Raw genomic sequence first — 26,436 nt, 5'->3', positions numbered from 1 at the left:
CCTCGTCAACCTTAAAAGCAGCTGACTGGGCATTCCCTCCATTCATTAAAACTTCACAATCACTGCACTTCCTCTCATACTTGACAGAACTGCTGAAGCATTAACGATATTGCTACAGGAGACCAGACTCCAGTCCATTACTCCATTTCTGCACAGAGACAGACATTGCTAGCTGCCCATCAGCAGCTAGATGGTACTTCCTTACTAATGCAAACCCAGTTTTGCTCAGGGTCAAGAATATGCTCAACTAAAAAAACAATTTCCTCAAATATTCATAAACTCACGAATGAAGAGTATATATCCATACAATGATGAATAGAATATATCCATACAATGGAATATTATTTGGCAATAAAAAGGAATGAAGTACTGATACATGCTATGACATGAACCTCAAAAACACTAAGCAAAAGAAGCTACACACAAAAGGCCACATATTTTATGATTCCACTTAGATAAGAGATCCAGAATAGGCAAATGTAGAAATAGAAAGTAGATTAGTAGTTGCCTAGGGCTGGGAGTGGGTAATGCTAATGGATATGGGGTTCTGTTTGGAATGCTAAAAATGAATTCGATTATGGATATAGTGAAAATCGTTAAATTGTACACTTTAAATGGGTGATACGTGAATTATATCTCAATAAAGCTGTTGAAAAAAAGCCCAATAAAATCTAATTTCCCACAATGCCTAACTGCTGCCCATGTACTATAGTTCTGGCCAGTAAGATGTTGGTGGAAATACACTATGAGAAAGCTAATAGTCTCATAAAAAGGACTTAGCTAACTCATACCTTCTGCTTTTCATCCTTTTCCCCTCTTCCTAGGTCTAGGCCTTGGGGGGGGGGGGTCCCTGAAAGCAAAAGCATGCTAAAGATGGCAGAGCAGCAAAAATGGAGGAGACCAGGTAATGGATGATACCCTGGAATCACCATACCAGCCCTGGTTTACCTCTTTCTGGATTTGTAATGGGAGAGAAATAAACCTCTTATTTGGTTAAGTGATTACAGTTAGATTTCTATCACTTCTAGCCAAATGCTATCCCTCATGATGCATGCCTATCTAATATTAGCCTGTGCTTATTCTTGAAGCCAAGAAGGCAAAAGGCAAAAAAGTAGACTCAGAAAGATGCAAAAAAGTTGATTTCAAATGTAACATTCAGGCACCACGAAGTCAGCTTTCTTTTTTTTTTTAAAGGTAAATAGTTATTTTATTTTCAAACTATACATGTTTTCCTCAAGCTTGATATATCCCCATGGGAGTGCTTAATCCCTCTCTAAAAATAAATCACTAAGAAATGCTTTAGTTTTGAAATGTGGGATAAACCAAGTATGAACAAATGGCATACTATCGTTTGCTCAAAGAATAATTTCAAATATCAATTTCCATTTCTTTTTTTTTAAATAAGTTTCTAACATCTGTTCTTTGAAGGGTTAAGAGACATTTCCCATTAAGCTCTTAAAGAACAGCACTCAGAGAGCAAACAGAGGCCTACAGATTCAGTTTACTTATATATAAAATGTATGTACTCAATACATTTATGTACGATGTTCATGTGTCCCAAAGAATTAAGTTCAATGTTATCCTAAGCACAAAAATGAATGTAGAAACAAAAATTAACTTAATAAGCAACTATCTGTATTTTTCCTTTCTAGCCCCATAAATTATATCACCACCTTTTTATTCTATGAGGTGAGGGTAAGGGGCAGACCTGGAAAACATTCTCCCACTAAGTCAATGAATTACTTCATTTGGGGTAATTATTTTCATATACAACTCCAAATAAAGTTGACCTTGTGGACCTGTAAAACAATATGCCATTGGGTTAATTATTCCTGTGACCAAAGAAAAAGCAGGGAAAATGAAGTGAAAAGGTGGCCAAGGGATTGAGGAGGAGGGTGCTTTTAAGCCACCACTGGGGTGGGATATAGTCTTCCCTACCAATCTGTCTCTTTATTTCATGCTGTATTGGTTTATATTACATAAAACTTAAACTCTTCGAAGTTGAATATAAACATCACATTGATAACACAGTATTTTAAATAAGAGATAATGCTTTTAAAGAATCAGTAGACTTTTTTTAAAGCCAAATTGTTCTTGTGTAAATAGTTATTTTTACTCAACTCATTAAATATTCAACCCTGCCATGTGTCAAGCACTAATTAAGCAAATGAGATTCAGACGTGAATGACATGCAAATTGCTATCCTCAAGGAATGCACAGTCAAGTGGTAAAAATAAGCCTGCATCTTACCTTTGTCAGAGTGCAAACCTAGGAACAAGGCTGAAAAGCAACTACAAAGCCTGGAGGAGCAGGGTAAGGTGTCAGATCGGTCTCCTGGGCGATCTGGATTGGAGTGTGGCACTCTGAGAGGAGCAGCACATTCAAAGGAAAGGACACATGAAATGACACAACACATGCAGGCAGGAAGCTGTGAGTTGGTGAAGAAGCAAGAGGTGAAACTGCAGAGCAGAGCGGTTGACTTTGTGTACCTGGGAGTTGGGAACTCTGTCCTGAAGGCTTTGGGAAAGTGTTAAGGGTCTAAGCAGGGACAGCAGCTCTATGCTAGGAAGCATTACTCTAGCAGAGACTGGCTGGCTGGGTGGGTTAAGGGCCAAGGCCAGTCCAGAAGTTATGGAGGCGATGGGGCAAAAGATGATGGCGGCAAGCAAGATGACCATGTTGGGTCTGAAGTCCTAAGGAAGTGAACTCAACAGAAGTTGATTTTCAAATAATGGAAACATTTAAAATTCTGTGTACTACTTCCCCGCCCCTTCACATTTCCCCCGCCAAAAATACAGCCTTTACCACAACCAAAGGGCCTGGGGCTGGAGTAGAGAGTCTTTCATGCTTGTAGATCAAATGACAAGAAAAAAGAGTGTCCCATACTGCAAAGGGATTTCTTCCCTTTATTGGATCATTCCCATTAGCCTGTGGAACATTTTGCAGTACTGTATCTTTACCTGGAAAACAAACATGCATTCCTCCCAGTCCTCCAACCCACACCCCAAATACTTCTTTGATCTCCTGTAGTTAACTGCTCCATTTCCCTTCACAGCAGAACTCTTCAATAGTGCTGACTATAGCAGGGTCTCCACTTTCCCACATTGTATTCATACTTCAGCTTGCTCCAATCCCTACTGCTTTTGTCAATAACCTCCATAATGCCAAATCCCATAGAGGCTTCTTTCTCCATTTTGAAATACTTACTTTCCTGGGCTCCCACGACACCTCATTTTCCTTTTTTTGTTGTTGCTGTTTCCAACTACAGTGGCTTCTTCTCAGTCCTTTTTTTGGTATCTCTTCTTCCTTCACTAGAGTGTTAAATGTTGAGAGAGTGTAAGACTCGGTCCTAAAACCTCCATCCATCTAAACTCTCTCCAGAGGTAAGTTTATCCAATACCATGACTCTAAATATATAGTCTACATGGCACACTCCTACATTAGTATGTTCAATGAGAACTCTTCCCTGAGCTGCAGACTCTCATCTGTCTACTTAGATAACCAACTGGCACCTCAAACATGGCCTACAACAGGTAACTGATTCATTCCATCTGCCAAAGCAAAATCATGTTCCTTCTGAAGTTTTTCCATTTCCATATATAGTTTGGCCATACAACCAGATGCCCAAGCCCCAAACGAACTAGTTATCCCTGACTACTCTCTTTCATTCTCTACCCAACCCTCCAACATCCAAAGGATCTAGGTCCTATCTGTTACCTTCAAAACATGTCTCCAATCTGCCCCTTCCAATCGCCCATACTACCCAAATTGGTCCAAAACCACTGTCTCTTCTTTCCTAAACTAAGCAATAGTTTCTTAAAGAGTCTTATTACTTTCCCCCTTGCCTCCCTAAAACTCAATCTTTACAAAAGACCTGGCATAATATTTTTTAAATGACAAGTCAGATCATATCACTCCCTTATTTAAAAAAATCCTTGAATGAAAAATTCCATTTTATTTAGAATAAAATATGTGCCCCCATGGCTTACAAGGCCCTGCTGCTCTCTGTTCCTGTGTCTCCCAGACCTCATCTGGTACCCTTCCATCCCTAACTACATTCTAGCCATACTGGCCTCTGTCCTCTTCTTTGGCAGCAGTAGCTGGAAGATGAGCAGGTAGGGCCAAGTCTAGAGGGCAGCTCATTCCTGCTTTAAGGTCTCTGCAATTGTGTCCCTTCAGCCTAGATCTTCTCATAGCTGACCTTTTGTCATTCAGATCTCAGCTCAAATGCCACCTGCTCAGAGAAGCCTAGCTAAATATTACACCTAAAGTTCTTTTCTATGATACTGTTCTTGTTTTTCATAGCACTTACCAAAATCTTACTTATGTTCATTATCTGCTTCTCCCAACCAGAATGTAAAACCTAGAAATGGAGGAACCTCATCTCTCCTATTCCCTGCATATTGAGAGCCAGACAAACAGTGGGCACTCAATAAATACACATGTATTGAATGAATAACCCAATCTTCCTTACTTCTACAAATAAAATTTTCTTACAATGGGGGTGTTATAAGAAAGGACAGACTGCAATAGAGCTCTAGGTCATTAGAGCCAGCTTGTAATACCACATCTTATTAATTTGCTTCTTTCCTATAAAAAGTATATTTTCTGCAAAATCTCTTCAGTAATATTCACACCTACAACAAAACAATTGGAAGAAGACCAGCCACAAAAATCTTATAACTGCCCTTTTCATCGAAGTCAATGACTCCAAGTAGCTCAGCAAGAAAAATCTATTTAAAGTCTTAAACCACCTACTAAAACAAATGCACATACATAAAATGAAACAGCTTACAAACACAAAAAGATAAGGTTAAAGGCATCACACATCCCAGCAAACTGAGAGCACCTCTGAGAGCAACTGCTAATTTGGGATCAAAGATGTCAGCACTTTTTCTTTTGAACTGATCTTATACAAAGAACTGTGGTATCTCAACAATGCAATAACCTGAACACAAAATAGAATGCACTGAATGCTGGAAGGGATGCTACACTTGAACCATTCTATGTGCATAATACATATAAGAACCAAATAAATATTTGTTGATTGAATGCCTTCTAAGATTACAGGTTGTGAACAAAAACACTTATAACTTACAAAGAGTTCAAAGAGCTTTTAGAAAACTGGACATTCAGGGGGCTGAGTATTTCATAAAACCAAAGAACCAGTGTTATTAATAAATGGTACTCAGAAAAATCATGTTCTTGGCTTGCTTTTGACAGAGCATGTGTTGTGTGAGCTATTTTTCCAGATGTGCTGAATCACGAAACTTCTTTAATAATGGCAAAGGCTCCAACTGCTGTGCATTCTTCCTAATATACCTATGAGGATGGGAGTAGAGGCAGGCACCGGTAGGCCTAACTATTTAGGAGGCTCATTCAACTCTGCCTTAGGTCAACTACAACCAAGCATAAACACATACATATCCCTCATTTAATGGCTCTGGAGAAAAGTTTCAAAGTTGTAATATTTCCTTGTAATAATGATCCCAAATTATTAGAACTTGGAGGTTAAGTAGAGTCAGCTGCAACTGTGTTAGGGCTTAGGAGCCTGATTACATGGGTATCTATCTAGATGGCACATGTTCAAAGACTTACCAAACACAACCAATCATTCATTATGAACAATATTTTCCATACTATTATAAAACAAATCCTTTAATTTTTCAAGTGTTTTAAGAAACAACTTTATACTTAAGTCAGCCTTGAAGCACAAAATTTACCAGTTTACTTTTTTGTTTGTTTTTTACACTACCCAGAACAACTGAAGCACCGCCTCTGTGCATAGCACTATTCTAGGTGCAATAAAAGGGATTCTTAACCTTAGAAACATGATTTCACTTTCTGGAATAGTGTTATCTCCTTTCCCAGAGAGTAAAAAATAAATAAAATCACTATTGTTTACTACTGACTAACCTGCCCGAAGCATACTTCTGGTCATGGAAAATTTAAGTGTTTCAATGAATTCAGCTTCTACTTCCCCCAAAATCAGAAAGCAGAAATAATTTTCATTAAAAAAATAAAAAAGAAACAGTTTCCCACAAAAGGATAGTTTCTAAGGGTTTTTTAAAATTTTTGTCCCCTAGCTTTTAAGTTTTCTTCCTCCAATATTGCCTTTTCCTATACAAGGCAAACCAGACATCTTTTTATGCTGTTTTCCTTTTCCTAAGAAAAAGTAATGTATTCTGAAGACAAACCATTCCCAAGACTAGTGATAAATATTAAAAAAAAAACAAAAAAAAAACCTTTAAAGGTGAATCACCTACATTACCTTGATGAAGTAAAAAAATAAAAAAGCAGTTGGCACTAAGATAGCTATTCCAAGTATCTGTGTTTAAACAATTTTTAAAACTGTTTATTTTGTAAGAATGTATCCCTAGTCCAAAGTAACTATGTTTTAAAAAATTTTGGGCCAGAAAATTTACAAAAACCTTTTCAGTTCAACCTAATAAAAATGATATCTAGAAAATATTCCACATTATTAAGTCTGTCTTTAAAAGTTCAGATTCTAAAGCATTCCTAAGGCACGGTGTTCCGGAAGACATATGTGCTTCTGCTGGTGTTGCGTGACGTACAAAGCATCCATGACTGGTTCCAAGGGAGCCCCGACAGGCACCGTGCTCCTGATGCCATGGGACTATGAGAGGAGAGTCAGACATAGGCCCCCAGGGCTGCGTGGAACTCCGTGAGACACTGTACCAGCTGCTGGAACTTGGGCCTCTCCTCCGGGTCTAAGGCCCAGCAACAAGCCATCACAGCAAATCTGCAGTGACAAAAATGGGAAATTGGGCTAATGATGCTACAGTACTCCTAATCTTTAGGTCAATTCGATGCCAGTTGTTTTCTGTCTAAAGGTGGGCATGGGGAGAATGACATATTAAAAATCAATGAATATTACTGTATGTTGGCAGTTCTAAAATGAAAAGAAACTAAAACACGTTATCTGGATTTTATGTGTGGGTTTCAATTCTTCATGACATCATATCAAAATACATCAGCAAATATAGAGATTTCATGTAAATCCCTAAAACACAGACAAAATAACAACCTGTGTTTTCTGGAGAAAGAACTTAGAGGAAGAGGAAGATTAATCTAAGCTCTAAGCACACTGGATCTGCAGTACTATCAGTGCAAAAGTTGCCACCTCACCATGGTATAGAAACCTTCAGGGGATTCAGGAAGCAAGACCACAGTCATCTGTGCACTCAATCACCCCTCAAGAGCCTCCTGCCCACCCTACTCCCTTTATATGGGAAGATTATCTACATGAGGAAGGCAGGAAACAGGAACTATCTCAGCCTGGAACATTTTTCTTACATATCAGTTGACACCAAATGGCAAGGCAAGATGACAATGAGAAAGGCTTTCTATAACTAAGGCTGTATCAGTAAAAGTCGGATACACACTCTATATAGAATAACTAACCCAGTATTCAGTATTTTCTTACTATGTACATTATTGGTCTCTCAGATTAGACTAAACACTACAAATATAAGAACTAAAAAATGTTCTAATGTCAAATGTATTAAAGAGTGAATGAGTCTGGTTGACTCTGTGGTTCTCCATGAGTCTAATTCAAGTCCAAAGAGTCATTACTCTCCAAAGGGAAGTCTCTGTATGAATACGGACACTGGCTCTTCTAGTATCATAAATGGAATGAAACCCATGCCTTCAAGCTCAGAGAAACTCACAGCTCATCAGGACAGTTGATTGGCTGGGCTATTCGGTAACCATCTTTCAGGTATGCGGCCATCTCAAAGGGATCAATGTCCACATAGGGCGTCTGGCCCAGAGTCATGAGCTCCCACAGTGTCACTCCGAAGGCCCACTGAGGAGAGAAGGAGAAACACAATGAGGGAAGGGACCAGGTATGGACCAAAAATAGCACCCAACTCTTAAGGAAAGCAAAATATTATCTACAAAAAGAAGTCTACCATAGCTAGTTAGTTTCTCTTGCTGGGACAGAAAAGAGCCTTTTAATGAATGCACCCTTTAATAGGAATATCATTATTATATATTCTAAGGTAATTAGATCCCTTGGAAAGAATGGTTTTTACTGTTGATTACAAGACCAACTACCCCAAACAGCTAATTATGTCTAATATTTTCCTAATATGAAAAATCTGTTACATTAAATAACTATAGCTAGTCTGTATAATTGAGAAGTGGAAAATGATTATAACTTTAGCCTAACTGGAGGGAAGAGCACTCTGAATAAGTTAAATATGTAAACTGTGTAAAATACAAAATGTCTTGGATTTTTACTATATTCAAATAATTTAAATTAACAGATGAAAGCATCCTGAAAAAATACCTTCTAACCTTGCTTGAGTAAAAGATCAGATTTATTTAAAATCAACATGTGAACTATTGGTAGGAACAGAAATCAGAAGCAGTGACAAGAGTGTTCATTCATGGTCCAACCAGAGCTCCCCATTTTGGCCCAGCTGTGGTTATACTGGCTCATAGGGATTGTGCAGAGGGCAGGCAACGTGTCTACACAGAGTTACTGCCATGCAGCCAGAAAGGACTCAGAGTAGGGACTCCTGCTGATCTGCTGCCACACATGAACCCTGAGGTGAGAACAGCTGAAGCTGGATGAGGAGGAAGGTATCATTTTGATGAGTCCCTTCTGTTCGAGACATTTTGAATCCTTTATCTCCATCTAATTTTCACAACAAACCTGTGAGAAGCACTGGTAGCCCAATTTTACAGGTAAGAAAACTGAGGCTCAGAGAGGTAATTGGCCCAAAAGACAAAATTTTTTAATGAATGAAGGAGAAAGAAATAGAGAAAAGGAAAAAACACAAGTCAAAAACAAGTCTGTTTATAAGATCTGAGCATAGCGCATTAAATTTTAAGTAATTATTTTTCAATAATAACAAAATCCAGAAAGACTCCCTAAAATAAACAGGTTGTTTTTTAAAAAACTTGTGTTAGTGAACAATGGTTTTATTTCTTATTATAATCTATGAAAACAAAACAAAACAAAAAACCCAGTGGACAGACATTTTTAGGATATTTAAAAAATTATCAATGGGGAATTCTATACCAAACCAAAATATACTTCAAAAATGAAGGCAAAAATACAGATTTTTTTAGACAAAAAGAAGCTGAGATGGAAATTTGGATCTACAAAGAAAATGAATTGTATTAAAAACATGAGTAACAATTAGATATTTTTTCTTATTTTCAAGTTTCTTTAATAGATTGTTTAAAGCAAAAATAGTAACAATGTATTGTATGATTTATAATGTATACAGTAGGTAAAATGTATGCCCATAGTAGCATAAAGGATGGAAGAAGATGATATATGGCAATATTTTAAGTGCTTATATTAAACATGAATGGTATAATATTATTTGAAAGTAGGGGGTATATCATAAACTCTAGGACAGGTTTCTCAACCTCAGCACTATGTATATTGTGGGGTGCATAATTCTTTGTTGTGAGAAGCTATCCCATACCTTGTGGGATGTTTAACAATATTCCTGGTCTCTACTCACTAGATGCCCCAAGTGTAAAAACTGAAAATACCTCCAGGTATTACCAAATGTCCCCTGGTGGGGAGGACAAAATTGCCCCCAGTTGAGAACCACTAAGTTAGATTAATCAAAGAAAATAAAGGACACAAATTACTGATATCAGAAATGAAAGAGGGACCATCCTTATATCAAAAAATACAAACTTGACTTTACAACATTAAGTTCAGTAATTTAGATGAAATGAACAAATTCCTCAAAAGACATAAATTACCAATAGATGTAAGAATAAAAAGAAAACTTATGTAGCTTATATCTATTAAAGAAATTGAATTCAGGGCGCCTGGGTGGCTCAGTCAGTTGAGCGTCTGCCTTTGGCTCAGGTCATGATTTCGGGGTCCCAGAATGGAGCCCTGCTCAGCGGGGAGCCTGCTTCTCCTTCTCCCTCTCTCAAATAAATAAATAAAATCTTTTAAAAAAAAAAAGGAAAGAAAGAAAGAAAAGAAATTGAATTGTAGTTAAAAATCTTTTCACAAAGAAAACTACATCCTGTTTCACTAGGTGAATTCCAACAAACTTGAAAGAAAAAAAATAGGACAAATTTATATGAGTTTCCGAGGGCTGCCATAATGAAGTACCACAAACTAGGGAGCTTAAACAACAGTATGTATTATCCCACAGTTCTGGAGTCTAGAAGTTCAAAATCAAGGTGTCGCCAAGGCTTTGCACCCTCTAAAACTCATAGGGAAGGATCCTTCCTTGCTCACGCCCAGCTTCTGGTGGTAGCCAGAAGTCCTTAGTGCTCCTTGGCTTGTAGATGCAGCCCTTCACGCTCTGCCTCCGTGTTCACAGACATTTTCCCCTCACATGTCTGTATCTCTTCTTGTAAGGGATACTAGTCATGCTGGATTAAGGTCCACCCTAATTGAGTATGACCTCATCTTAATATTTTATCTGCAAAGACTTTTTTTCCAAATAATGTCACATTCTAAGGTACTGGGGATTAGGACTTCAACCTATTTTTTCAGGGGACACAATTCAACCTACAACACAATCTTACACAAACTCTTTCAAAAAACAGAAGAAGGGGAATATTTCCCAACTCATTTTGAAGCCGGCATGCCCTTAAATACCAAAACCAAAAAGTTAAGTCTTTGGAACTTAGTATCTTTTTCATTAACAGTTCATTAGGGTGGAGCAATGCCCATCCCAGAGGTCTGTGTTTTTGAAAGGGGGAGGGGGAGGAGAGGAAGGGAGGAACAGATGGGAATGGATGTATAGTTTTAAAATCTCCACAGAGGGGCGCCTGGGTGGCAAAGTCAGTTAAGCGTCTGACTCTTCATTTTAGCTCAGGTTGTGATCTCGGGGTCATGGGAGCCCCACATCAGGCTCTGCACTCAGTGCAGAATCTGCTTGGGGTTCTCTCTCCCTCTGCCCCTCCTGCTTGTGTTCTCGATCTCTGAGATAAAGAAATAAATTAAAAAAAAAAATCTCCATACAGAGCCTACTGGAATTTTCCTTAAAACTACTGGTTTAAGGGGCGCCTGGGTGGCTCAGTCGGTTAAGCATCTGCCTTTGGCTCAGGTCACGATCCCATGGTCCTGGGGTCGAGCCCCGCGTTGGGCTCCCTGCTCAGTGGGGAGCCTGCTTCTCCCTCTCCCTCTGCCGCTCCCCCAGCTTATGCTCCCTCTGTCAAATAAAAAAAAAAAAAAATCTTAAACAAACAAACAACTACTGGTTTAAAAATGGAAAAATGATTTCAAATTAATAAAAGTTAAAGGAAGGTGCCTGCATACATCCAGGTATCTGTCTATCTTAAAAGTGTACTCTAGGTAAACTTTTAATAATGACAATGATTAGTAATGCTTAATTTTAAAAATCGTGTCTAATTTCCACATGGAAGGTAGTTCACTACTCTGATGGAACAGAGCCCAAGAAAGTAAAACTGGTTGGGTGTTCCCACCCCTTCTCCATGAAATGAGATGGATCTGTTCTTATTCACCGATTGTGGCAGCAGCTGTGAAAAAGGAATAATCAATCCAAACTAGATTTTGGAGGAAGAAACAATGGGAATTAGTAACAAGTGGATACTGCCATTTTGTACACAGGGTCTAACCCCATCCACTGACAAGGGAGGTACACTCTAACAACTCCCAACTCTAAGGGACCTTCACAGTAATGCTGCTGATATCTGAGATACGGAAGGTACAAAGGTACGAAAACAGTATAATCTGTATAAGCTGATTTAAAAAAAATTACTTCTTTCACATTGTTTTGTTCACATTATTAACGCTAAGCATCCACCTAAGGTTCTCATATTACATTGCAACACTAAAAAACACCAAAATGAAGAACAATAAAGCCAAAGGGTACATTGCAGTTTCATTTCCTTAAAAGCCAACAAAAGTGATTAATTACATGTTGGCTCACCAACTCTTTAAAAAAAAAATCAAGACCAAATAGCACAAGGATGATTTGTGGAAAAACTGCTCTCTAAAGTCTTCCGATAACTAAGCCATTTAAAATTTAGACAGACTTATTCTATAATTTCCTTTTGTTTGACGTCGTTGGAAAGGGGGCAATAAGGTCAAGCTGTTTTTTCCAGAGTTTTATGAAAGGCTGCTGCTATATCCGTTTAAAGAACATTTAGAGAATAACAATGTTTTTTTATTCATCTTATTCCTCTTCTCCCAATTTGTTATTTTATAGCTTCTATATAGGATATGAAACTTTTTTTCACTAACAACATATACTGATGTGAGCTGTCAAAGTACATAAATAAGATTCTTTTTTACTCTTTAATGTAATATTAACTAATGCTGGGGCTATTAAGAGATTTCCATTCTGTTACTTCAGGAATTTATAAGGCAAGGCTGACCTCAGTATACTACAGACTGCTGAGAAACGAATTCTGTCCATTTCTAAAGGGTCTCATCTGACCACAATAAAAGCAGCACCATCAGGTGTCTTAGGACTAGCCCTTCTGTTAATACTAGAAACCTAACATCCCCTTCTCACACACGGAAATGGTATTCAGATGACCAAAGTGCAATTAATTTAATCTGGGTCAAGTGCTTTCCAAGCTTGACTAATGAGAAGAATCATCTAGAGTGTCTGTTACAAGTACGGATTCCTCAGTCCTATCCTAGTAATTCTGAAGCCCGGAACTCAGTATTTTAAAGAAGAGTCTTGGGGCGCCTGGGTGGCTCAGTCGTTAAGCGTCTGCCTTCGGCTCGGGTCATGGTCCCAGGGTCCTGGGATCAGGCCCTGCATCGGGCTCCCTGCTCAGCGGGAGTCTGCTTCTCCCTCTCCCACTCCCCCCTGCTTGTGTTCCCTCTCTTGCTGTGTCTCTTTCAAATAAAAAATCTTTAAAAAAAATAAAAATAAAAATAAAGAAGAGTCTTTGTTCAGTCTTAAGATCTAGCAAATTTAGAAACTAATCTTAGATGTGTTAGCAGTAGTGGTCAGATAACAAAGATAGTTTTTATTTTTATTTTAGTATGGCTGACATTCAATAAAATGCACATAAAGTGCTCAATTTGGTAAGTTCTGATATATGTATACACTCCTGCAACTATTGCCACAATCAAGACAATGAACATATCCATCACCTCCAAAAGATTCTTCCTGCTCTAGAATCCTTTCCTCCTGGCCCTCCCCACCACCACCCTTATGGTTCCCAAGTAACCATTAATCTGCTTTCTGTCACTAGTTCACATTTTCTAGAATTTTATATAAATGCAATCATTCAAACAGTACACTTCTTTGCCTAGCTTCTTTCACTTAGAATAATGATTCTGGCATTCATCCATGACACAGCATGCACTGACAGTCCATCCCTTTCATTGTTGAATAGCAGTCCATTATATGAATATAGCAGCTTGTTTATCCAAATGATGGACATTTGATTATTTCCAGGTTTAGTCACTGAAAGCTGTTATAGACATCTGTGTACAAGTATTGGTAAGGATATATGCTTTCATTTATCTAGGAGCAAAATGACTGGATATGGTAGATATATTTAACTTTTGGGGGGCGGGCAGGGGAAGGGAGAGAGAGAATTTTAAGTAGGCTCCACACTGGGCCTCACAACCTTGAGATCATGACCCTAGCCAAAATCAAGAGTTGGAGGTTTAGCTGACTGAGCCACCCAAGTGCTCTGGATGTTTAACTTTTTAAGAAACTGCCAAACTGTTTTCCAAGGTGAATGTACCTAGGTATTAGAATTCCCGCAGCAGTGTAAGAAAGCTACAGTTCCTCCATATCCTTGCAAACACTTGTCTTTAATTTTAGCCATACAAATGGGTGTGTAATGCTATCTCACTGTGGTTTTACTTTGCGTTCTCCAAATGACTAATGAATTTGATATTTTCATGTGCTTGTCATTTGTATATCTTCATTGGTGAAGCATCTCTTCAAATATTTTGCCCATTTTTGTTACTGAGTTTAAAAAATTCTTTATATATTTTGTATGTATTTACCAGATGTGTATGATTTGCAAATATTTTCTCTGAGTGTGACTTGTCTTTTCATTCTCTGAATACTGTATTTCAAAGAGCATAAGTTTTTAAATTTTGACAGCCTGTTTTGTTCTTCCAGGGATCTTGATTTGGTGTCCTAAGAAATCTTTGCTTAACACAAATTTCCAAAGGATTTTCTTCTTTGTTCTCTTCTAAAAGTGCTATAGTTTTAGATTTTACATTCAAATCTTTGATCTATTTTGAGTTAATTTTTATATATGTGTAGCAAGGTTTGGATCAAAGTTCATTTTTTTGTTGGATATCCAACTGCTCTAGGACTGTTTAAAAGATAATCCTTTCTCCACCAAATTGCCTTTGCACTTTTTTGCAAATTAATTGTCCATACATATGTGAGTCAACTTTTAGGTATTCTGTTCTGTTTAACTGGTCTACCTTCATGCCAACATTACACTGTCTTGATTAGTGTAATTTTTAATCAGACCTCCAACTTCTTTTTTCTCAAAGCTGTTTTGGCTACTATAGATCCTCTGCATTTCCATATCAATTTTAGACTCAATCTGTCAATTTCTACCCCAAAAATTAAAAGCCTGCAAATATTTTCTTTGGGACTATGTTAAAATCTATAGATCAGGGCGCCTGGGTGGCTCAGTTGGTTAAGCGACTGCCTTCGGCTCAGGTCATGATCCTGGAGTCCCCGGATCGAGTCCCGCATCGGGCTCCCTGCTCAGCAGGGAGTCTGCTTCTCCCTCTGACCCTCCCCCCTCTCATGTGCTCTCTCTCGCTCTCTCTCTCTCTCAAATAAATAAATAAAATCTTTAAAAAAAAAAAAATCTATAGATCAATTTGGAGAAAACTAACATCTTAATATTGAGATTTCTGATCAATAAATAATGGTATAGCTCTCCATTTATATAGGCCTTTAATTTCTCTCAATAATGTGTTATAGTTTTCATTATGTAGATATTTCACATTTTTGTCAGATATATTCCTAAGAATTTCATATTTTTGGATGCTTTTATGTTTTTATTTTTTTAATAAAGATTTTATTTACTTATTTGACAGAAAGAGACAAAGCGAGAGAAGGAAAACAAGCAGGGGGAGTGGCAGAAGGAGAAGCAGGCTCCCCGCTGAGCAGGGAGCCCAATGAGGGGCTCCATCCCAGGACCCTGGGATCATGACCTGAGCCGAAGGCAGACGCATAACGACTGAGCCACCCAGGTGCCTGCTTTTATAAAGTTTTTAAAAAACTTAGGGAAAGAAAACAATATGGAGGTTCCTCAAAAAATTAAAAATAGATCTACATAATCTGGTAATTCCACTACTAGGTATACCCAAAAGAAATGAAAACAGTATTTTGAAGAGACAGATGCACCCCTATGTTGACTGCAGCATTATTCACAATAGCCAAGATATGGGAACAACCTAAATGCCCATCTACCAATTAATGCATAACAAAGATGCGGTATATGCACAACAGAATATTATTCAGTCATGAGGAAGGATATCCAGCCATTTGCAACAGTATGGATGGACCTTGAATATATTATGCTAAGTGAGATAAAGCAGACAAAGACAAGTAATATATGATATCATTTATATGTGGAATCTAAAAAAGTCAAACTCATGAAAAATAGATAGTAAAATGGTGGTTACCAGGGGATGAGGGGCGAGAGGATAAAACTGATGTTGTTTAAGGGTACAAACTTGCAATGAGTAATAAATAAGCCACAGTGATCTAATGCATAGTATAATAAATATAGACAATAATATTGTACTATAATTACATAACATGATACCACTACAACAATCATTACAATATATAAATGTATCCAAGTAACATGTTATAACCTTAAATTTACAAGGTTATATGTCAAATATATGCAATAAGAATGATCCAAAAAAACTTTTAATTTCTGATTTTTCATTATTTGTATATAGAAATACAACTGATTTTTATACATTGATCTAGTATCCTAATCTGTTTAAACTCACTTATTAGTTTTAGTAACTATTTTGTATATCACACCGAATTTTCTTCATAGATGATCATGTTGTCCACAAATACTTACTTTTTCCTATCCAATCTTTCCTTGTTTTTTTTTTTTTTTCCCCCTTTTCTTGCCTTAGTGCACTGGCTAGGACCTCAAGTACAACACTGAGGAGAAGTGATAGAGAGTGGGCGTCCTTGTCTTCTTTCTTTTATTAGGTAAAATGATTCAGTATTAATAATTAAGTATAATGTTAGCAATAGGTGTTTTTGGTTTTGGTAGATGCTCTTTATCAGATTGAGAAAGTTCTCTTCTATTCCTATATTGCTGAGAATTTTTATTAGGAATGAATTGAGGATTTTTTCCTAATACTTCTTCTGCATCTACTGAGATGATCATATAATTTTTCTTTTTTAGTATATTAATACAGTATATTGCACTGCTTGATTTTCAAATGGTAAAACAAACTTGTATTCTTGGAATAAAGCCTATATGGCCATAATATGATTTTTAAACTATACTTTGGATTCTATTTGCTAAACTTTTGTTTAGAATTTTTGCATCTACGATCATGAGGAATAATGATCTATAGTTTTCTTTTCTTCTCGCCGTCTGGTGCTACTTCAAAGTAGTGCTGACCTCATAGAATGAATTAGAAAGTATTCTCCTCAATTTTCTGAAAGAGAGTGTATAGAATTTGTATTATTTCCTCCTTAAATGTTTGGGATGCCAGTGCCCTAAAACTCACTCTGGACCCAGAGTTTTCTCTTTCAGGCAGGTTTTTAACTAAACATTCCATTTCTTTAATAGATACAGGGCTATTCAGATCTTCTACTTCTTGAATGAGCTCTGAAAGTTATTTTGCAAAGAATTTGTCCGTTTCACCTAAGTGTCTGAATTTACTGGGAAAAAGTTGTTCATAATCTTATTACCAAATACCTGTGAGAATCTGTAATGCTATCACCTTTCTCATTCACTACATTGTTAATTTGCAACATATTTCTTTTTTCCTGATTAGTCTGGTGAGAGATTTATCATAAATAGTATTCTCACAATTAAGCACTGGTTTCACTGATTTTCTCTACTGTTTTTCTCTTTCGTATTTCACTGACTTCTGTCTATATTATTTCTTTTCATCTGCCTACTTGCAGTTTAATTTGCTCTTTTTCTAGTTTCTTAAGATAAAAACTAGGTCACTGATTTGAGACTTTTCTAATATTGATGTTTAATAGTATATATATTCCCCCTTTGAGCAGCATCCCCCAAACTTTGAAATACTGTTATTTTTTTCATTCAATTCTAAATACTTCATAATTTCTCTTTTGATTTCTTCTTTGGCACATGGGTTATTTGGAAGTCTATTATTTAGTTTTAAATATTTGGGAATTTTCTAGATTCCTATTTTTGATTTCTAATTTAATTTCACTGTGTTCACAAAACCCTATTTTGTATGAATTGAATCTTTTTATATTCACTGACTTGCTTTATGGCCCAGAATACGGTCTATCTTAGTAAATATTCCATGTGCATTTGAAAAGAATATGGATTCTGCTGTTGTTGGGTGGAGTTAGATTAAGTTGGTTGATACTGTCATTCAAATCTAAATCCTTAACGATTTTCTATTTTATCAATGAGAGAGGGGCACTGAAATGTATTCAATTATCTTTTAATGAGATTTAAATAATAAGAAAAAAACATATATTTATGCATATAGTTACCATTTCTGGTGCTCTCTGTTCCTTTGTATAGATCCGTATTTCCATCTAGTATCATTGGTTCCTAAAGGACTTTTTTTTAACATTTTTTGTAATATGGGTTTGCTGATGACAATTATTTCAGCTTTGGTATTTCTAAAAAAGTCTTTATTTCCCCTTCATTTTTCAAAGATATTTTCCCTGGGTATAGAATTCTATGTTCACAGGATTTTTTCTTACAGTACTTTAAAAATGTTTAACTGTTCTCGCCCTTGCACGGCTTCCAATGAGAAATTTGCTGCCATCCTTTTCTTGGTTCCTTTCTGTATTAACATGTTTTCTTTTGTTTTTTTCCCCCGGCTGCTTTTAAGATTTTCTCTTTATCACTAATTTGAGCAATTTGATTATAATGCACTATGGTTTAGTTTCTTCTTGCTTCTTGGATTTGGGGTTTGTTCAGTTCTTAGATCTGTGGGTTTATAGTTTTCACCAAATGTGGAAACATTTCAGCCTGTATTTCTTACTCTTTCTGTCCCTCCCTTTCACTCTGTGAACCCCAATTACACATATATTCAGCAACGTGAAGTTGTCCCAATGAGAGATCCTTCTTCAAGAATTTCCTGTATCTTCTCTCTCCTTCTATCTCTTGCTTTACTCCCATCTCAGAAGAAAGGTATTCCTCCTCCCATGCCTTTAACCTTTAACCTGGCCTCCTGAGCCCATTCACCTATCATCTCTTGTACCTCCCCTCCAAAAACCACATGTCCAATCTCTTTCTCCCTGGTCTAAAAACCAAACCAAACGGAACCCCCCCCCCCCCCCAAAAAAAAAGCAAAGTGGAAAAGTAACAAAATAAAGCTTCTCTTCATCCTGCCATCCTATCAAACTAAGATCATTTCACTCTTTTTCATAGCTGTACTTCTTCTAAGTGTAATCTACATATTGCCCCCCCTTAACATCTCCCACAGAGCCCACAACAATCACATCTACCTTTAATGATTTACTAAATCCACTCATTCAAATGCCCTCTATGATTTCCTAATCCTTTCTGACCACTGCGGGTATGTTTATAGACTAAAGCCTCCTTGAAACTCTTTCTTTCCTTGGCTTCTATGACACAACATTCAATTTCTGTTTTAATTCTTTGTTCATCTTTCTTTTCTCACTAACTGAAACTACATATTCCCTATATTCTTCCCGTGGCTTTCTTCTCTCTCTAAATTCACTACCTCTGGGATCAAACCCTCCTGTTCATTCAATCCCCACTTTAATGAAGCTGATGTCCAATTTCCAATATCCTGCTTCTATGTTCTTCCAGAATTCCGCACCCACGTTCCATCCATTAGCATCTTGAATTCAACATGCCTCATATCAAATAAATCATGTTTTCCCCAAACCAGATATTCTACCTGTTGTCTTCAATTGTGTTATATCGTCACAATGACTTAAGATTTACTCCAACAGCAGAAGTAAAGAAAAGTACAGATCAAAGACTGCACTGAAGTTTTCAGAAACATGGGCCCCAGGTAGGAAGGCAGGGCAGACATCTATGCAATAGATCTGATAGTTAAGAGGGGAGCCTCAGTGCACAAAGGTCAATTAATAAATGTACCCATAAATAACAACTGTAGTCAAAAGAGATGGAATCTCTGAAGTTAAGTCTGAGAGTAAGACAAGGAGAAATGTGAGATTCTGCATGGAAATGAAGAGGACAAGAGGTCTATGTGAGCCCTTCAGGATTCTTTTACACATTCAAGTACACAGCTCTCCAGGGATAAGATTAACATAGCTGGCTGTGAATGTTCTTAAAATAAATGACCCAAAATGTATACATATGTATATCCATTTCAATTCTGTAACTATGGAACACCTGTTAAAGGAAAATAAGTAAAGCAGAGCTTCCATTGCCCATTCTGGGAAGAATGACTTATGCATAAAAATATAAGGCAGCAGTGGTAGGTGCCATTAGGTTAAGTACAAAATTCTCTGGGGGTCCAAAGAAGACCAAATCAAGGGGCATAAAAGTACCTTGTGTCTTTGGACCCAACAGGAATTCCAGATTGGATGAAATGCAAAATATAAGGCAATGTACAATGGAAAATATAAAACTAAAAAGGGAAGATAAGGCAAGAAACAAAGGCTCTGAAAACCAGGGGAAGGAGTATGGGTCTCTCTTTACCAACTCTCTTTAATTAAGAGTTCACTTTGAAAATTAACAACTCAGGAAACAACAGATGCTGGCAAGGATGCGGAGAAAGGGGAACCCTCCTACACTGTTGGTGGGAATGCAAACTGGTACAGCCACTCTGGAAAACAGTATGGAGGTTCCTCAAAAAGTTAAAAATAGAGCTACCCTACGACCCAGCAACTGCACTGCTAGGTATTTATCCAAAGGATACAAACATAATGACTTGAAGGGGCACATGCACCCCAATGTTTATAGCAGCAATGTCCACAGTAGCCAAAATATGGAAAGAACCCAGATGTCCATTGACAGATGAATGGATAAAGAAGATGTGGTATATATATATAATGGGATATTACTCAGCTATCAAAAGGAATGAAATCTTTCCACTTGCAACAATGTGGATGGAACTATAGAGTATTATGCTAAACAAAAAGAGTCAGTCAGAGAAAGACAAATACCATATGATTTCACTCATATGTGGAATTTAAGAAACCAAACAGATGAAATAGGGGAAGGGAAGGAAGAATAAAATAAGATGAAAACAGAAAGGGAGACAAATCCTAAGAGACTCTTAACTACAGGAAACAAACTGAGGGTTGCTAGAGGAGAGGGTGGGTGAGGGGATGGGGTAATTGGGTGATGGGCATTAAGGAGGACACTTGATATAATGAGCACTGGGTGTTGTATGCAACTGATGAATCACTAAAGTCTACTCTGAACCTAATAGTACAGTAAATGTTAACTAAATTGAAACTTTTTAGAAGATTTTATTTGAGATAGTGAGTGAGAGAGAGAGCGCACAAGTTGGGGGGAGGAGCAGAAGGAGATGGAGAAGCAGACTCCCTGCTGAGCAGGGAGCCTGACTCTGTGCTTGATCCCAGGATCCTGGGTTCATGACCTGAGCTGAAAGCAGAAGCTTAACCGACTGAGCCACCCAGGCACCCCTTAAATTGAATTTTTTTGAAAAAACAGTTCAATTTGAAGATCAAAATATCATGGAGGAATATTCCTAGCAGTGAAAGCTTGAGATCACTTAACTTACTAACATTGATTTTCACAAGTTTTCAAAACTGACATCCACTGTGCACAAGGTACAGGCTTTATTAGTATATATCCCTTCCTAAATATCCAATTTTTGAAGCTTTTATTATCCTATGAATTTTAAATTTTCAGACATAGTTTCTAGGTCTTTTCAATAACCATAACTGAAATATACATCTATAGGAAGGAGTACCTTACTTTAAAAAAGCTCTACTACTTAAAATTTAAGATATCATTAATAGATTTATATAAGTAAGCCTGAAAGTGGACCTTTCAGCAATTCTTCAAGGTTAACTATCACCTAAAAATCTTAATACTCATCCAGATTTATCACTGTAGCAAATATTTTTTTATCCCAGCTTCAAATGATCCCCGGTATATAATGACTATATATAAAATGCACTGACTATATCAGGTGTCAAATTTAGTACATGTTGCTAACTCAACTTCAAAAAATCAGCAATCTTTAGGCACAGAGTATCATACATGATTGAAAAGAGACCACTTCTGCTATGAATCTGCCCTAGAATCTGTGATCAGGAAAGGGAGAAGAACCAATATGGGATACCTACCAGGCCATCACATATATCTGCTATTTATGAGACTTTCCTCTACTGCACTAGATGCTTAGTTAGACATTGCTCCATCAGAACACAGGCTATTTGAAGGTAATGTTAAATAGTATGATAAGGAAAAGGAAGGAAAGGGAAAGGGATATTCACAAGATCTCTTAAGGAAAATATCTATTCTTAGGGAGAGCCTAATACAGAAAATACATCAAGGGCAATACCTGATCACAAGACAGCAACCAGCCACCTCTGAAAATATAACAACTATTCCTAAAGTAAATCCATTTATTCCTCTTTTCCAGAAAATATTAGGACTATTAAAATAATACTAAATACAACTAAAAAATATTTTCTTAATGTTAATAATATTAAACTTTCAATCTTTATTTCTTAATATCTGAATGATCCTTTCACCTCTCCAGGTTTTCCTTAATGTCTTTAGATCAATTCCTCTTAATGCTAATTTTTATTTATTTAGTTATTTTTTATTGAAGTATAGTTGCCACACAATGTTACATTAGTTTCAGGTGTACAACACAGTGATTCAACAAGTTTATACATTATGCTCTGCTCACAAGTGTTAGCTACAATTTGTCACCATACAATGCTATTCCTCTTAAAATGTGAATTTTATGTTTAAATAAGTCTAAGGTTGTTGACGTGTAAAATTTACAACCATAATGGAAAGGAATAAATACTGGGAACCTAAGCATTATTCTAAAATTAACAAGAAAGAAACAACATAAAACAGAAAATTTTCCGTACTTTTAAAAACAGTAAGCATTCTCTGAAAACTGTACCTTTCTCTTTGATACCACATTAGTTCAGAAGACCACTCTTCATGGGTATATTATGAATGTGAGTTTCTCCTGCTCAAGTCTGCTCAGGGTGTGGCAATGACTTTCCATGACACTGGGCAAACAAGAGCAGTAAGAAGCACTCTGCTGTAGATATAGTATCTGGATAAATTTGCAGAATTCCCTTCTTCTTCTAGGTCATCTTTAATGTTCACAAAATAAATATTGTAAAGGCACAGGAACACATTTTAATTTACACCCTAAAAACTGTTCAAATACCTTAAAGAGTCTCCTCATTGCTATAAGCCATGCTGATAAGATTAGCATGGAAATCATTTCCTTAACTTGTTTTTCCCAAGAAAATGTTTTTTAAACACACTGTAATACTGTAAAGACAAAAAAGCACCAAGAAAGAAACTTAATTGTGCATTCCTGATTGCATTTAGTCTCTTAGTAGGATGTAGTTTCTTAACAGTGGAATTATGTTAGCTACAATAATTACCTAAATAATTGAAAGAAGATATAAATCAAGAAATCTATTTTCAAATAAAGGAAAATAAAGTTACAGAAAAAAATCTATGGTGGTATCTACATCTGATGAAAACAATATCCAGAAATTCTTAAGACTGCCTAAGATGATGTCATAGCTTGGAATAATAAAAGAGATTTATAACTAGTCAAAATCTAGTTGTGCATATTTCCTAAGTTCAACAGTTAAAAGCTGATATTAACATTATAAGAATCTTGACATACTGAAGTATTGAATCCTTCCAGTAAAACTGTAAAAACACAAGAGATGCAATGTATTATTTTTAAGATGGAACACATTAATGTATTTCCAAACAAATCACATAGAACTTTCAACTATAAAAAAAATGCAAAAATGTTAAGGATCTTTTAAAGGACAAAGAAAATGCCCTCTCCAAGGCAGTAATACCATTTCTTAAGTGTTACATTTAAACCTGAAATATGTATTTTACATGTGTAGACTGGTGAGAGTGGCTTTACATTACTTATTTTGCATATGACTATGTATAAAGTTTCCCAGCCCCAAAGTAGCATATTAAGTGTAGTTTTTGAACCCCCAACTCCATCTATAAAAGAACAGGAACAGAGAATAATGATTATATGTATATATTTTCAATACAAATGTTAAAAAACAATCTTTAACATTTGTGTTTTAATGTAAGAATTCAAAAAGTAGGGGCGCCTGGGTGGCTCAGTCAGTTAAGCATCTGCCTTCGGCTCAGGTCATGGTCTCAGGGTCCTGGGATCGAGCCCTGAGCCCCGTGTAGGGCTCTCTGCTCAGTGAGGAGTCTGCTTCTCCCTCTCAGTCTCCCTCTGTGCTCTCTCTCAAATAAATAAAATCTTAAAAAAAAAAAAAAAAGAATTCAAAAATATTCAATCCCAGAAAACTGAAAAATGGATTTTTACACTAATATTTGTATCACAGTCATAGGAAACAGAGCAGTGTTCCTATTCCTTTTAATCTTAATTATCCAACGCAAGATATTTAGGGGAAAAAAAAATATATATATGTACATATACTTTAAAAGAAATGAATTACTAAGAATCTAAAGAAGAAAAATCTGAACATTTTAGGGGTTAACCATGCTAAATGTAAATCAATGGGTACTCTCACCATCACATTTTAAGTACAGCCAGAAGAATTTGGGTCACACAGACATTTCAAGTAAGTTTATGCCAAGACACACTAAAAGTAATGATTTTAAAGTAAGTCTCCTGTTAAGTTGCTCACCATTAAGTTCACAGAGATTTTTTAAAAATAAAGCTGTCAAGTGCTCAAGCAGCAACAAGATATCTAGTACAACTACATTCTGGCAGAAAACAAATTCTTACATAAAATATGTGAACTCCTGCAAAATTTCTAAAATACCATAACCATAAAAGTAACTAATTCTAAGTATAATTTTGAAATATTTGCTTAACTAAATCATGTATCCTCAACTCACATTTTATCAGCTAACAGGACAGTGTACCTGGCTGAAAAGATGTAGATCACATTACTGAGGGATGTATTATTAGTCTCACTGGTCGAAACTGTATTATCTAATTTAATTTTCACTTAGGTGTTCCTGTGAAATATTTAATCATAAATGTTGTAAAACACAATTCCTATTACTGCTTAAATATACAATGGAATGCCTTACACAGAAATATACAAATACATTAAATTAAGCAATGCATAATTTGGGGGCTTCCATGTGTAAGCAAACAGCATTACTGGCCATCTTGTATATCCCCTTGAAATATTACCTATCAATCAATATTCCTTTTTCTAAGAGAATAATCATTTTTCTAAGAGAATAATCAAACAATCCCCAATCTTTTGAAGTTACATGGCATACTTGTCATTTAAGAAACATCTATTTCCTGCCCATTAGACTAGTTTTGGGTTCAACACAATTGCCCCTTCATTTCTGCTAAGGCAATTATGCTATATTTCAATGAGTAACAAAATCATAAATTTCAAAAATCAACCACTGAAAAAAATACAAAGATCCCAAAGAGATGAGTGACTTAGTATTTTAAATCAACAACGGAGTAAGATTTAAAAAAAAAAAAAAATAGTGAACAAAGTTTCTTTTACTTTTCTGCATTCAAAAACATTCAGATGTAAGCCTTTCTACTAAAGGGGTAGATTTGAAAACCATATAGTTCTAGTTTAACTGATACTATGTTTTAAAGCTATGTGCTAAAACCAAAGTTAAACTCATTTGCACCCCTGTGAAAACAGCTTTGCTTAATGTAGAAGCTGGCAAAGAATTCCAGCTATAATTCAGAACTTCTAAATAAAGATCTGGCAACCCCCAAAACTAGTACGATATCAATAAGAGTAAAATTGGTCCTTAATGATATTCAATACAGCAGCCATGTGGTAGCCTAAAATCAAACTCTGCTTTCTCTTTTCACATTATTTGAGAAAACTCAAAATCAAAAACAAAAATGCAACCCTTTCCTCCCCTCAAAAAAGCTTATCCTACATTATATAGGTGGGTCCTAAAGGCAATCACATTATCTTCATAAGGGAGAGGGAGGAGTTTTAAGAGACAGACATACACAGAGGAGAAGGTGATATGAACAAGAAGCAGAGAGATGCAGCCATGAAGGATGCTAACAGCCACCCAAAGCCGGAAGAAGCAAGGACGGTTTCCCCCTTAGGACCTCTGGAGGGAGCATGGCCCTGCCTACACCTTGATATCAGACATTTGACCTCCAGAACTCAACTGTGAGAATAAATCTGTTGTTTTACCACCAAAGTTGCAATAATTTGCTATAGCATCCAGAGGACACTAATAACACTGGGGAAATGAGTGTATTAAGAGAGTAATCCTTAAAGCATACAAACTTGGAAGTATAAGGGTAACCCTATACTGTAAATAAAACATATTGATGAGACACAAGATACAATGATATAGTAAGCCCGATTTTTACAACGGAAACTTTGAAGCAAACAATCTATAAGATTTTATAAGTAACACTAACATCGTTGAGTGGTCATAGAGTGGGACCTTATAAGCAGAAGTTTCACCTAATCTCTAGCTATTCAGCTACAATAATAAACTACAATAAGCAAGAGACAGGAAAATAAATCCATCTTTCAAATCCGACTAAAAATGAGAAATTAAAAGCAACTTAAGGGGGGGCGCCTGGGTGGCTCAGTCGGTTGGGCGTCTGCCTTCGGCTCAGGTCATGATCCCGGGGTCCTGGGATCGAGCCCCGCATCGGGCTCCCTGCTCAGCAGCGAGTCTGCTTCTCCCTCTCCCACTGCCCCTGCTTGTGTTCCCTCTCTGTGTCTCTCTCTGTCAAATAAATAATAAATAAATAAAAAAAAAAAAAAAAAAAGCAACTTAAGGGGTGCCTGGGTGGCTCAGTTGGTTAAGCGTCTGCCTTCAGCTCGGGTCATGATCCCGGGGTCCTGGAATCAGCCCGGCATCGGGCTCCTTGCTCAGCAGGGAGCCTGCTTCTCCCTCTCCCTCTCTGCCTGCTACTCCGCCTGCTTGTGCTCTCTCTCTCCCTGACAAATAAATAATCAAAAAATAAATAAAAAATAAAAGTAACTTAAAATATCTGCAAAATACCCACAAGTAAACATGGCTTCTGAAACTATTCATCACTAAGTATAAAAGATCCCACTATATGATCTGCTCTGGTGGGCAGAACTACTCAGAAAC

The 26,436-nt window shown here is 36.7% G+C and overlaps 1 protein-coding gene across 1 annotated transcript in view; it reads right to left on the bottom strand.

The window, feature by feature from the left end:
* Positions 1 to 449: 449 nt before the first annotated feature.
* The window catches only part of RYK (receptor like tyrosine kinase), a 98,243-nt gene continuing 72,256 nt past the window's right edge, over positions 450 to 26,436 (bottom strand). Inside the window, exons 15-16 of the mRNA XM_032409167.1 lie at positions 7,692 to 7,828; positions 450 to 6,763 (exon numbers count right to left, since the gene is read on the bottom strand). Coding sequence (XP_032265058.1) covers positions 6,652 to 6,763; positions 7,692 to 7,828 — 249 coding nt within the window. The 3' untranslated portion in view covers positions 450 to 6,651. The remainder of the gene's footprint in view (positions 6,764 to 7,691; positions 7,829 to 26,436) is intronic.

Source organism: Phoca vitulina, unplaced genomic scaffold, assembly GCF_004348235.1.
Source record: "Phoca vitulina isolate PV1807 unplaced genomic scaffold, GSC_HSeal_1.0 scaffold10, whole genome shotgun sequence".
NCBI lineage: Eukaryota > Metazoa > Chordata > Mammalia > Carnivora > Phocidae > Phoca > Phoca vitulina.
Note: the sequence above shows the minus strand (reverse complement) of the source record. Positions and strands in the feature narration are given on the sequence as shown.